The 13,250-nt window shown below is 35.6% G+C and overlaps 1 protein-coding gene across 3 annotated transcripts; it reads left to right on the forward strand.

The window, feature by feature from the left end:
* Positions 1 to 9,816: 9,816 nt before the first annotated feature.
* On the forward strand, positions 9,817 to 12,841 carry LOC110889373. 3 transcript variants are annotated; one of them, XM_035979515.1, is made up of 4 exons: positions 9,817 to 10,127; positions 11,166 to 11,189; positions 11,999 to 12,145; positions 12,539 to 12,841. In XM_035979515.1, exons 1-4 carry the CDS (start codon positions 9,981 to 9,983, stop codon positions 12,569 to 12,571), a joined length of 351 nt encoding a protein of 116 aa, XP_035835408.1. In that variant the 5' UTR covers positions 9,817 to 9,980; the 3' UTR covers positions 12,572 to 12,841. The 3 variants fall into 3 exon arrangements, 1 of the variants encoding a protein (XP_035835408.1); XR_004871933.1 differs by having other exon boundaries at positions 9,818 to 10,127; positions 12,028 to 12,145; XR_004871932.1 differs by lacking the exon at positions 11,166 to 11,189 and having other exon boundaries at positions 9,821 to 10,127; positions 12,028 to 12,145.
* Positions 12,842 to 13,250: the final 409 nt, after the last annotated feature.

Raw genomic sequence — 13,250 nt, forward strand, 5'->3', positions numbered from 1 at the left:
GAGAGACTTTCAATAGTACTTTGTCTCCTATCTGGAATTCTAATGGCTTGCGGCGATTGTCTGCATAGCTTTTCTGACGATCTCTAGCTGTCTTCAATCTTTCCTTGATTTGGGTTATCTTGTCTGTGGTTTCTTGTACGATTTCTGGACCTGATAATTGACTTTCTCCTATTTCTGCCCAACATACGGGAGTTCTGCACTTGCGTCCATACAGTGCTTCGAATGGAGCGGCTTCGATGCTTGAGTGATAACTATTGTTATAGGAGAATTCGATTAATGGTAAATGGTTATCCCAATTACCACCAAAGTCAATTACACATGCTCGGAGCATGTCTTCTAGAGTTTGGATCGTTCTTTCACTTTGCCCGTCTGTTTGTGGATGATATGCAGTACTTAAATTGAGTCGGGTTCCCATTGCTTCTTGGAAGCTTGTCCAGAAACGGGAAGTGAAACGACTATCTCTATCCGATACAATGGAGAGTGGGACTCCATGTAAGGATACTACTTCATCCACATACAACTTGGCTAACCTTTCCATGCTAAAGGTTTCCTTCATAGGTAGAAAATGAGCAGATTTGGTTAATCGGTCCACAATTACCCAAATCGCATCATTACCTTTTCTGGTTTTGGGTAACTTAGTAACAAAGTCCATTGTTATGAGTTCCCATTTCCATACAGGCATTTCTAACTATTGTAGTAGACCTGAAGGTTTCTGATGTTCTGCCTTAACTTGTGAACAAGTTAGACACTTAGATACGTATTCGGCTATATCCTTTTTCATTCCTATCCACCAGAAATTCTTTCTTAAATCTTGGTACATTTTATTGTTTCCTGGATGTACAGTATACCTAGATTTATGAGCTTCCTCTAAAATCTTCGATCGTAAATTTCCCTGTTTAGGTACCCAAATTCTGCTTTTGTGGAATTTCCAAATTCCATCATTTCCTTGTTCCAATTCTTTTAGGTAACCTTTCATTCCTTCGGCATCGTCCTTGATTGCCGTTTCCTGAATTTCCTTTAATTGTTCCATTAAATCTACTTGTAGATTTATTCTAAGAGCACGGACTCGCCTTTGCTTCTCATGATCCTTACGACTTAAGGCATCTACGACTACGTTTGCCTTTCCTTCGTGATATTGAATATCACAGTCGTAATCACTCAGGATTTCCATCCATCTTCTTTGCCTCATATTTAACTCTTTTTGCCCAAATATATACCTTAAACTTTTATGATCTGTATAAACAGTAAACTTCCTTCCATACAGATAATGTCTCCATATCTTAAGGGCAAAAACTATAGCTCCTAATTCTAAATCATGAGTCGTATAGTTTTCCTCGTTCTTCTTCAATTGTCTGGAAGCATACGCAATTACCTTCTTGCGTTGCATTAACACACATCCAAATCCTAATTTTGAAGGATCACAATATACTTCAAAATCTTCTGTTCCTTCTGGTAAGGCTAAAATTGGAGCATTGGTTAATTTCTGCTTCAAAATTCTAAAGGCTTCTTCTTGTTTAGGTCCCCATTCAAACTTAATGGCTTTACAGGTTAGCTTAGTTAATGGTACAGCTATCTTGGAAAAATCCTTAATAAACCGTCTATAATATCCGGCTAAACCTATAAAACTTCTAATTTCCATTGCGGTTTGTGGAACCTTCCAATTGGTAATTGCTTCTATCTTAGCAGGATCTACGTGAATACATTCATGATTCACCATGTGTCCTAAGAATTGCACTTCTTGTAGCCAAAATTCACACTTCGAAAATTTGGCATACAATTTTTCTTTTCTTAACAAAGTTAAGAGTGCATGCAAGTGTTGACAATGTTCGTCCTGACTTTTTAAATAAATAAGTATATCGTCTATGAAAACAATTACAAATTTATCCAAATATGGTTTACAGATTCTGTTCATCATGTCCATGAATGCTGCAGGTGCATTAGTTAACCCAAAGGGCATGACTGTAAACTCATAATGTCTATACCTAGTTCTAAAAGCAGTTTTAGGTATCTCTTCTCCTTGAACTTTTAATTGATGATATCCGGAGCGCAAGTCTATCTTAGAAAAGTACCTAGCGCCTTGTAATTGATCGAAAAGATCATCAATCCTAGGTAATGGGTATCGATTCTTAATTGTAACCTTATTTAGCTCTCTATAATCGATACACATTCTCATTGATCCATCTTTCTTTTTCACAAACAACACTGGTGCACCCCAAGGGGATGAACTAGGTTGTATAAATCCTTTGCTTAGTAATTCATCTAATTGCTTCTTCAATTCTAGCATTTCGGTAGGAGCTAATCGATAGGGTGCTTTGGCTATCGGTGTAGTTCTTGGAATTAGATGAATCCTAAATTCTACATCCCTATCTGGTGGTAATCCAGGTAAATCTTCCGGGAATATATCTGGGTATTCTGAGACTACAGGAATTTCCTTAAGTTCTTTACCTTTAGTATTAATGATTACTGAAATCATATATACTATTCTTTGTTTTCGTTCATAATTAGCAACTTTCATTACTGATATGAACTTCAGTGGCTTTCGAGGTTTATCTCCTGTAATCATGATTACTTCTCCAGTAGGTGATTAAATTTCTATAGAGTTTTTATCACAAATGATTTGAGCATGGTTGGCTATTAACCAATCCATTCCTAACACGACATCAAATTCAGCTAATTTCATAGGTAATAGGTTTGCAGCGAATTTATGACCTTAAAGTTCTATTTCTACTTTTTGCAAAAGCTGATTGATTTTTACTGAATTCCCATCTGCAGTTTCGACTGTAAAAATCTGCCTAATGGTAGTTAAGGGTAACTTAAGAGCTTGGCAGAATGAAGTATTTATAAAACTTTGGTTTGCACCAGAGTCAAACAATACTTTTGCATAAACGTCGTGAACTAAAAACGTACCGGCTATCACATCCGGGATGAGCTCTGCTTCTTGAGTGGTTAACTGGAATGCTCTGGCATTCTTCTTGGTAGCTCCTTCGGTCGCCTTGGGTTTGTTGTCTACTGGTTTGACTAACTTAGGACATTCTGTTTTAAAATGTCCGACTTCTCCACAATTGTAACAAATTATGGATTTCTTTCTGCAGTTTTCTTCACGATGTCCTATCGTTTTGCAAAAATTGCAAATTTTATTACATTTTCCAAAATGTTTCTTTTTGCAAATTTTGCAGAATGGCAAAGTTGAAGATTGCCCTGTTCCTCTTTTCTTGAAACTACTATTACCCACCCTAAATCCTTGGGTAATTTTCTGAGCTAGTTCCTTCTTCCTGTCTTCATCTCTTGTGCGTATCAGTTCATCAGTTAGGGTGTTAGCTAATTCTACTGCATCGTCAATAGTGCGAGGTCTCACAGCCTTAACGATATTTCGAATTTCGCTAATTAATCCCCAAATATAGCGAGAAATGAGTACCGGTTCTGGCGAAGCCAGTGTTGGTACCACTCTAGCATATTCAAAGAATGTCGAAGTATAACCACGACAATCCACACCTAACATCCGATGATTTAGGAACTTATTTACCATTTGCTCCTTTTCATACTCAGGACAGAATTTTCTTTCTACAAGATTCTTAAATTCTTCCCAAGTCATAGCATAAGCCCTATTTCTTCCTTTAGCTTGTAACACAGTGTTCCACCATTCGAGTGCTCCTTCTTTAAACAGATTTGATGCGTACATGACCTGATCATCTTTGGCACATTTACTGATTGCAATTACTGCTTCGGTTTTCTCTAACCAACGTAGTGATGCAGTTGCCCCTTCATTGCCTGCAAATTCAGTGGGTTTACAAGCAAGGAATTCTTTGAAAGTGCAACCAGGTGTTGCAGCTTTCAGTTTCTTAGGGAGTGGCGTGTGCTGGGATTCATTATCATGATTAACATGATTATTGCCCCCATTTATACTGTTACTGAAGTTATCTTCAGAAGTACGTTTACTAGGAATGATATGTTGCGGTTCGATTGGACTTTTTACAGCAACAACGAATGCTGGAATAGCATTGGCTATCCCTTGAGCAACAATATTTTCAATATCTTGTCTAGTCATATATTGATCTCCTGGATGTTGCTCCGACTGATTAACCTCATTTACCGGTTCATTACCAATATTTGCCATCTGATAATATATATAATTTTTTTATTAGTATCTGATAAATAGCAATTATACACAAACAATCAAACAATTTACAATACACGTATAGTCAAAACTATCCATTTCTCGATTCCATTTTATATCTGTTATAGTATGCATCAATACACACCAATATTTTACAAAGTTTTATTCGTAGTTATGTTACAGACTGATTTTACTATTTACTTTTACTATTACACAAATATAGTTTTACCACCCTCCTATCTCTCGCCACTTGTCGTTCTAAAAACGAAGTTCCCTTTCATCATACTTCCAGGCAATTTGTCCCCCTACCTCCCTGATTCTATTTCCTGCATCCATCAATTCTTCACCATAATGGCGAAGTTCAGCCATATTTTCGTTACTCATTGGTGGATTAGGTAGGGGTTCTGGATCGAATTGTGGAAGAAAAGAATAAGGGTCGTTGACAATATTTTGAAATTGCCAATCATTCGTCCACCATTCGTCCATTTCTACAGGTTGGGAGTGAACTATTGGTTCTGGGATTGCTGGTTCAAGATTCATAGGGAGTGGATTTTCACTAGGATAGGTAAAAACATTAGTATTGACAGGTTGAATAGTCTCACAACTTTCCAATAGAAAATCTATTTCCTCTTGAAAAGTTATTCCCTGGTTTTGGTTTTGGTTGGAGCTCTCTCCAATTTCTATCTGAGTTGGTCTAGAACCTTGTCCTACTTCCATTTCTATATCTTTAGAATATTCCTCAAACTGTTTTCCCATTTGCCTAGAGTCTTTCTTGACTTCAGTTTCCATCTCTTGCTGTTTAGTACTTTCTTTGATTACAATTTCTTTTCCCTTTCCTTTTCCTTTTTCTAAAGGGTTGTTTATTTTAGGAAGTTTTGTGGCTGGCTTTTTCCTACGGATACGACTACCCCATACATAATTCTTTCTTTTCTTTCGTTTTGGCTTTGTCAAAGGTGGAGCATTGAATTCTACAGGTTGTTCCACATCAGCAAAGTATCCAGTGAAATCTTTGGAGACTTCTACATTCACCGGGTAAAGATCAAGGTTCTGAAAGGCTTCAGATATCTCATTCATGCTGTGTAGCATATATGCAAAATGCACAAATTACTAAGTTAAAACTTTGGAACAAAGTTTAACAAATAAACATTGAAGTTTTATTGCACACTAGTTGTACAAAATAACAGGAAAGAACACACTCAGATTTATTTATTTATTTACTGGGAAGTACTATTACTAGACTTAGGGTTTTTAAAGATCTGCATGTTCTGCTACTGTGGCTAGCATATACAAATTTGCCCATTTCTCATCTAGCTTGTCTTCCCAAGGTGATTTATTGATTAATTCTTGGGTTTCCTTTTTAATCCTCTTTTCTCGGATTTGCTCTTTACTTTTCTTAATAATCATACTCCTTTTTCTAGGAGAAAGCGGTTTCTCATATTGTGCTTTTCGCACAAATATTCCTTCTTCAGGAATTGTAGGGAGTTTTGAAGATTTGTTTTGGGATGAACTTCCCTCTTCATAGACTGACCTATCTAATCTAAGATAGATATCTTGCAGCTTTTGCTTACCCATACTGTATCTAACAAATAATCAGTTTAATAAAACACATAATCACATAATAGTAATCAGGAAAAATTAAGTATCTCTAAATACTTAATTAGCTTAACTCAGTGGCTCTGATACCACCTCATTTCTGTCACGGCCCCCGACCCGGTTTGACCCGTTTCAGGAGCCGCGGGACAGAAATCCCGTGATATTTATTTATGTGATTTTAGCAGCGGAATTTTATCATCAGGATCGTTTTAAAGCTAAAAACTCTTCCCGATTATTTTATTTCACAATCCGGGATAAAACCCCGATAATTTACAATAACAAGATTTTACTGAGAAATCTTTATTTTTAGAAAACATATTTCTCTATTTTATAATGAGCCACTTTCTTAAGCTTGAAATGCTCCCCAGCACTTTTCCTGAATTACAATAGATCACCTGAAACATGTTTGAAAAAGGTTTTGTCAGCGGGAAATACTGAGTGAATCATTCAGTTTACTGAAATGACTCGTTTATTATAATTTACAGTATTAAGAGTTTTTACATATGTTTCTGATATCTACCAACTACCCACAGTATTTGTCACTCGACCGGATCTGTGACTGTGGTCATATCACCATTGGCTGCCCCAATGAATGACATATATCACTTAATTTTAGGTTCGCCCACCTAATGTGATTAAAACAGTAGTAATGTGCACAATACCCCACATACCGGCTGTAATTTGGTGATTACATAAACTTAATCACTGTAATTATAATTCTGAAAATAATTTGGAGTATTGTAAAACAGTTGATAAAAAGAGAATGCCTCACATTGCAGATTTAACACGGACAGAATATGGTTTAGCCTTGTTAACCTAATTTAAATAACAATGCACACAAAACCGGGTTAGTGATCAATACAGCATTTACGATAACTCACGAGATCAAATTCTCACAACGAACGACAAAGTGCGATACTTAAACATCCATCGAATTAACGACGAACGACAAAGTATAACCCTAATGTGGGCGGCACTTAAACATCCATTGGATATATTGATCAGTCGGAAAATGAATCGTAATAGCGATCGAGTTATTACCCTGTTTTGTGGCAGCAATTCGGGATTCGTGTGTGTGTTTATTGTATTTCGACTATATCTCAGCGAACATTTAGAATTTTAACGTCGTTTCAGTGTCAGAATTCAAGTCCCAAGGCCCTCTATTTATACCCAAAATTTGCATCTCCCGCGTGTCGCGGAAGAATTCGTGGCACCTCCCGCGTATCGCCTGGGGTGTCAAAGTAGACTAGGCATGCTTCGTTACCTATCTAGCCCTGATGAGTCGACGTTGCATGCAATTTCATTTGTGACAACGAATAATAAGGATAATTGTCCATTAGGGTTTAACCCCCCTCGGGTTTTAGGGGCCCTGATCCTGATTCTGGTTGTTATGAAAATTTTAGGGTTAGTGTAGAATTACTTGGGTGTCTCAATTAGGGTTTCCTTATTGAGTAATTATCATTCTAATTACGGATTTTAATGAGAGTTATTACACCAAACCACAGGGAGCAAAATGGAAGTTTACCCTATATAATAAAAATAAAATTTTGTTTGGGCTCGTTTAGGCTCGCGAGCCTAAACAAGCTTTGTATTTCAGGCTCGAGCTCGGGCTCGACAACAAAACGAGCTCTATTTCAGGCTCGAGCTCGTTAAAGCTCGGCTCGTTCGAGCTTTTAACCGAGCTGATAACGAGTAGCTCTCGAGCCTCTGGGCTTGTTTACATCCCTATCTGGAACCACTGGTCCATTAAGTTACTATCGAATTGCTTCCCATTCTAGTTAAAAATGCATTACGTGTCATATTTATCTACTATTATTTTGTAACATTTGTATGCATATATAGTTGTAAATTGTTCTTAAGTTGTTATATCTTAATCAAATAATGGTTTCATTATCTAATTTATTTATATACTATTATTTTGTAACATTTTTGTAAATTGTGCTTAAGTTGTTGTACCTTAATCAAATAATGGTTTCATTATCTAATCAAATTCAATCTATTTTTTATGCATGTATGATTGTAAATTGTGTTTAAGTGGTTGTACCCTAATCAAATAATGATTTCATTATCTTACCAAATTCAATCGGTTTGATCCATTCAAAGTTGTATTGTTTTATTTGTAAATTATTATTATTTATACTAATCTAATTAATTTAGTCAAAATATTTTATAAATATAATTTGCAACATATTGATGCACTGGTTGTTATAATATATACATTCTTGTTTGTATAGTGGTAATGATATATATTATATATAGATTACAATGAACCTATCAAACAGGAAAAAATAGACGCGGGTTCATCGTAACGTGCGAGTCCTAGATCAACTTAGTTATTTTATTCTATGTATTACGTTTCGGTTTAATTTCTTCGCATTAACACGCCGTAACTTCAGTGTTGATGGTTGCTGGCAGTAGTGTGGCATTAGTGTTCGCCCCCAGCGCAACGCGGGGGTGCTTAATACCAGCTGTAATCAAAGGATAATAGAGAGGAATAATAAACAAAAGGATGGAGTAACATTCATTTGATATTACGTTGTGCGACAATACCTAATGGTTTTAAACTTTTCTATTTGATTATGGGTGTGTTAATAAATGATCATATCATTTCTAACAAAATATAGGGAGGGTCTACCATGTGAAAGTAATATCTCTCTCATATTAAGGTCGGATGGTGTGGAGGGCGTCACCCCTGCCACCTCACCACCTATAGCGCCATAGGGGCGCCACCACCCATACCCATCATGTTAAACCGAGGCGCCATGGATGTGTCGCTAGCATGGTAACGAGCTAGAATTGGCATTTTCGAGGATTGTTTGGTCAAATGTTACCGCCATAGGGGCGCCACCACCCATACCCACCATGGTATCCCACACCCTGCAAGTTAAGGGAAGACGTAATAAAGCCCCCTGGCTGACGTGGATCTGACGTGGCGCTGACGTGGCGTGATAAAATCCCTAGAAGCTTTATCTCACACCCTCCAACCTAAGGGTATCATCAGTAGTAGAGGAAGGGGGGTATATTTAGTCATACTTTTAATAATTTGGTTTTCAATTTCTAATTGTTTTCATTTGTAACTAAAAGAAACTAGGTAATTGGCAACGCCTCCCCATCTCTAAGCTTATGTCACTTCTATCACGCACCTGTAACTTTTTTTCTCTCTCCAAGATTCGATTCTTTGATCTAGAACTACACACGTAATCCCTTTCCCTCTCCTACTTGTTTTTATTTAATTTAAACTGTTAAAATATATATTTTTTTAATTTTGAAACAAATAGTTTTTTCGTTTTAAATACAAAATAAGAAAAATGAAAAAAATCAACATTCATCAAATAATATATATTTATTTTATATTTAAAAATATATTTTTCTGAACGAACTCTGTTTTTAATAAAATTTATATCAGGATGTTCACAAAAATATAATAAACAAGATAGTTTATTTAGGTTTTTGAAAAAACTTAAAAATTATAAGTTATTAAAAAAAACTGATTATATTATATAATATTCTAATTTGTAACATTTTATTGCATTAAAGGTTGTACACCATGCTATGTTGATGTTTTGTGCATTCAATGGTTGTATAAAAGCATTATTTATAATAATAAGTAGTAATATATGTTTGCATTATTGTTTGTACCATTTGTATTGAAATATTTATGGTTGTTTTGAAGAAACCATGGGTCGGTTAATTTCTGTTATTTTACTAATTTCGTGAAAATAATGTTAAAAAGCGAGGGGCGGTTAATCATGCATCATGTGGTGGCGTTGATAGCCGAAAGACAGGGGGTACATGCACTAATTGGTTTTTGTCCCAATTGCTGAGTGTTTTGTGCCTCATGTCCAAGGCTTGATGCAAAACTACTATCGAACGGGGTCTCACTGGAAGCAGGCTCTTTATTTCTACGATGTAGAGGTAAGACTATCTACATCTTTCCATTCTCAGACCTTACCTTGGTTGATGTATTTTACTTTCTAAAACTGGGTTACTCAAACGTCTGATATGAAGTTGAACCCCGACCGCAACGCGGCGGGTGCTCCTTCCAGTTTAAAAATAATTATACCCTTATACATTTACCAACCAATATTCATACCGGCACTCAACCGTTGCGTCAATATAAACATGAACGACACCCCCTTTCAGTTTTCCCTACCATCATATACATCCGATGTTCAAAAGTTTTTGTGTTTCTATTTCAGTTTTCTCATATACTACAGAAGTTTCGTATATCCTCTCTGGCTGATTCTCTCTCGCTTTTATTACCGATCGTCATATGTTTGCACTGATGATGAATCGAATTCTGATAGTTCCAGATCCGAATCCGGCACCAGACCGCGTGAAGTTTATTTGCAGTCATGGCGGCAAGATCCTCCCCGCCCTCCCGATGGCCGCCTCAAGTACACCGGCGGTGATACTCGCGGTATCTCCGTTTATCATCACGTTACGTTTCACAGTATTTTTTTTCGATATTCTGTTCTTTTTCTTGGCTTGAACCCTAATGTTATGCAAAATCTTAATATCATTGTCAATTTGGGTTTTATTTTCGTTTGTTGTAGTTTTTGTGTAATAAGTTGTTTGGAGATGTGTAATTAATGATGAATTTAAGTCACTCAAATTGTGAGTTTATGAACACCTAGATTAAATTAGGGTTTCAGTTTCGTTGTTTCATTTTTTTGAGAATAGGCTGTTTGAAGATGTGATCTCGGTAGTTAATGATAAATTTCAGTCATTGGAATCCTGAGTTGATCAATAAGTAAATTAAGTTAGGGTTTCAGGTTTCCTCTGTTGCAAAGTTTGTGGAATAATTTGTTTGAAAATGTAATTTTCTTGGTTAATAAATGTATTATATTATTGGAATTATGATTTATGCACATGTAGATCATATAAAAGTATCAGATTTCCTCTGCCAATGTTTTAAGATTATATTTAGGGAATGATTTGTTTCGGTATGTGATCTCCCAAGTTCGTAACCGTCATTAACAATCTTCACCGCCACCGTTTCCCCATTAAATTGACCGCGTTTTCATTCTTCGTCTTCAACCGTTCTCTTCTTTTATTCATCTACGCACGAATTGTCGTCGCTCTTTTCGTCTCACGAATCGCCATTTTAATCTGCCGAGTCACATAAGGTAACGTGCTTCATTTTTTTTCTCAGTCAAATCCAACGTGTTTGAAGTTGTTGTTTGATTCTTCTGTTTATGGTTTTATACAAAATCTATAAATCTAACTTGAATAATCATGTATTTGTATGTCATCGTTCCATTTTTTATTTTCAAGAGCATTTTATTGGAACGGGGAACAAATCAACGGTGACAGAGAAGATGAACATGAGTTTTTACTTTTTCTCTTCAATAATTGTCCTTTTTTCGTGGGTTTTTTTTTTGTTCTAATTGTTTTCTGTTGATTGTCATATCCTTATGGTGAACTATGTTTCCAAAACGATGAAACACCGATGAAGCATCTATTGGAGGAATTTGAGGAGGTATATATATTATCAAAGTTTCATTCTTTGAAAAATATGTTGAGTTTGAGTGTATTTGCATAAGTTCATATGTTTGATTTTCTCTCCAATTCAATCTAGATGTTTTTTTTCCTACCAAATTTAAACTCAAAATTGGGGCACATGCATTGCACGTCATGGTTATCTCAAATTCGTGAAATATAGCTAATATGTAGTTTAAAATGTTATGTTAGTGAAATTTTATATTTTTGGTTTATCCCCCTAAATTTCTACATATTCAGTGATGTTATAATATACCATTAAAACAAACTGAGATTTAAATGTGTATAATATGAAAACAATTTCATTGTATATATATTTTTTATTGACATGTTTATCAAGTTCGTTTTTGAATTATTCAAAACATTTTATTCGAATTTGAAACTTTTGAAACTAAATATGAATTCGCACCGGATTTGAATTAACCGAAAAATATGTGGGTTAAGGTACACGCTTAATTTCCTGGGAGTTAATATTAAGCAATATTTGATAGTCATATTAAGATTAATACACACCCCTATTCAACAAAATAGTTTATTGGTAAACTCTCTAAGGGTATATAAGGTTGATGCGTTCATTGCTATGCAATTTATCTTTCTCAAACTTCTAGCAAAAAGTTGCCACATATGTGTGCACATTAATTGTAAATTTATGTGTTTATTTGCATATATCGGTGTGTATTTTACAAGTATAGATATGTGTATGGTGCTTTTTGTGAATTGTTATCCACTAATTGATGTTGATACTAAGAGTGTGTATTAACTGAATGTTTGTTGTTTTGTTTCTTTAAGAAAATATTTACCATCAGCATTTGTTTCAGATCTATTTTTGTGATCGTGAAGATGGTGGTAGTGCACCACATGCTATACAAAACGGTCACGCAGAGCAATGCGTGCTCCAGCAAAATCGGTGTCACTTTTGATCAAAGAAATTTCAAGGTTTGCTTTCATTATTCGTCGTGCGTTTGCTTTCATTGTTTGTGATTGATAATATACTATAATTGGAGACAAGAAAAGAAAAGACCTAATCAAAGTACTGGCGTCTCAAACTGTTCGTGGAATGTTATAAGCGATAAGTTCCAGTTACACAATAGTTGATACAATCATCTCAATCACACCGTCATAGTTGGTTTGTCCTCCTTACCCTAACCTTGCCTTCTCAACAATCCCAAATCCACCGCTATGTCCTCTTTTCTTGATGAAATTTTCAATCAGAACATCTCATCTCATCATCGGGACTGTTCGAACATCAAAGGGGTCATTTAACATATCCTATTTGAACTATAGGAACGAGTCGTCAGGCTTAACCCGGAGTACCTCTTGCTGTCGTAGGTTACAGGTTTTGGTGCATTGCTTATCAGATAGGAATTACACCTATAAGGAGTTTGAAACAAGCGAAGATATAGAAAAGTGGTGTAAGGATTATGGTTATGAGAAGATGCATTCACAATGAAGGAGCTAGGCTGGGAAGATTACCGTGAAAATCTGCAAAATGGGCTGAATAAGGGTTGGGGTTCTCATGTCTCCCATGATATATTCTATTGATTCCATTTTATCCTATGAATTATTCAAGTAACAATATGTTTCCTTGCCAGTTTAAGTTATTTAGTTTGTTTACAATTCATATTTGATTTATTTTTATCATTTAAGTTATTTAGTTTGTTTACAATTCGAAGTCATAGTTATGTGTGTTTCGACTATATAAACCCAATAGTGGCATAAGATTTCGTTGTTGTCATTGTTTTGGAGGCAAGGGATAAAATAAATTCAAACTAATGTTTAGAAACTTACGAATTTTAACCAATATAGTGATACTAAATCATTCATAATTAATATCCCGCCGCAACGCGCGGGTTGCGTTAACTCGTTGTTAACAAACAAAAAAAAAAGAAAATAATAGTGATGTCCACTCTTGTTGTGACACGTGGCATAGGAAATCATCAACCTTGGTTGCAACCCAGGTTGTTGGATCGACCAGGTTGTCCATTTTTCTTGTATTTTGCTTTTTCTTTAAGTGATTTCAACAACCCAACTCATGTTTGGG

The sequence above is a fragment of the Helianthus annuus genome, chromosome 11, assembly GCF_002127325.2.
Source record: "Helianthus annuus cultivar XRQ/B chromosome 11, HanXRQr2.0-SUNRISE, whole genome shotgun sequence".
Lineage (NCBI taxonomy): Eukaryota > Viridiplantae > Streptophyta > Magnoliopsida > Asterales > Asteraceae > Helianthus > Helianthus annuus.

What these genes read in the sequence shown, in the direction of transcription:
- LOC110889373 (XM_035979515.1), top strand. Translation starts at nt 9,981, where the DNA reads ATGTTTGCACTGATGATGAATCGAATTCTGATAGTTCCAGATCCGAAT. An exon ending in CACCGGCGGTGATACTCGCG is followed by an intron (nt 10,128 to 11,165) that starts GTATCTCCGTTT and finishes ACACCGATGAAG; the next exon opens with CATCTATTGGAGGAATTTGA. An exon ending in TATTGGAGGAATTTGAGGAG is followed by an intron (nt 11,190 to 11,998) that starts GTATATATATTA and finishes TGTTTCTTTAAG; the next exon opens with AAAATATTTACCATCAGCAT.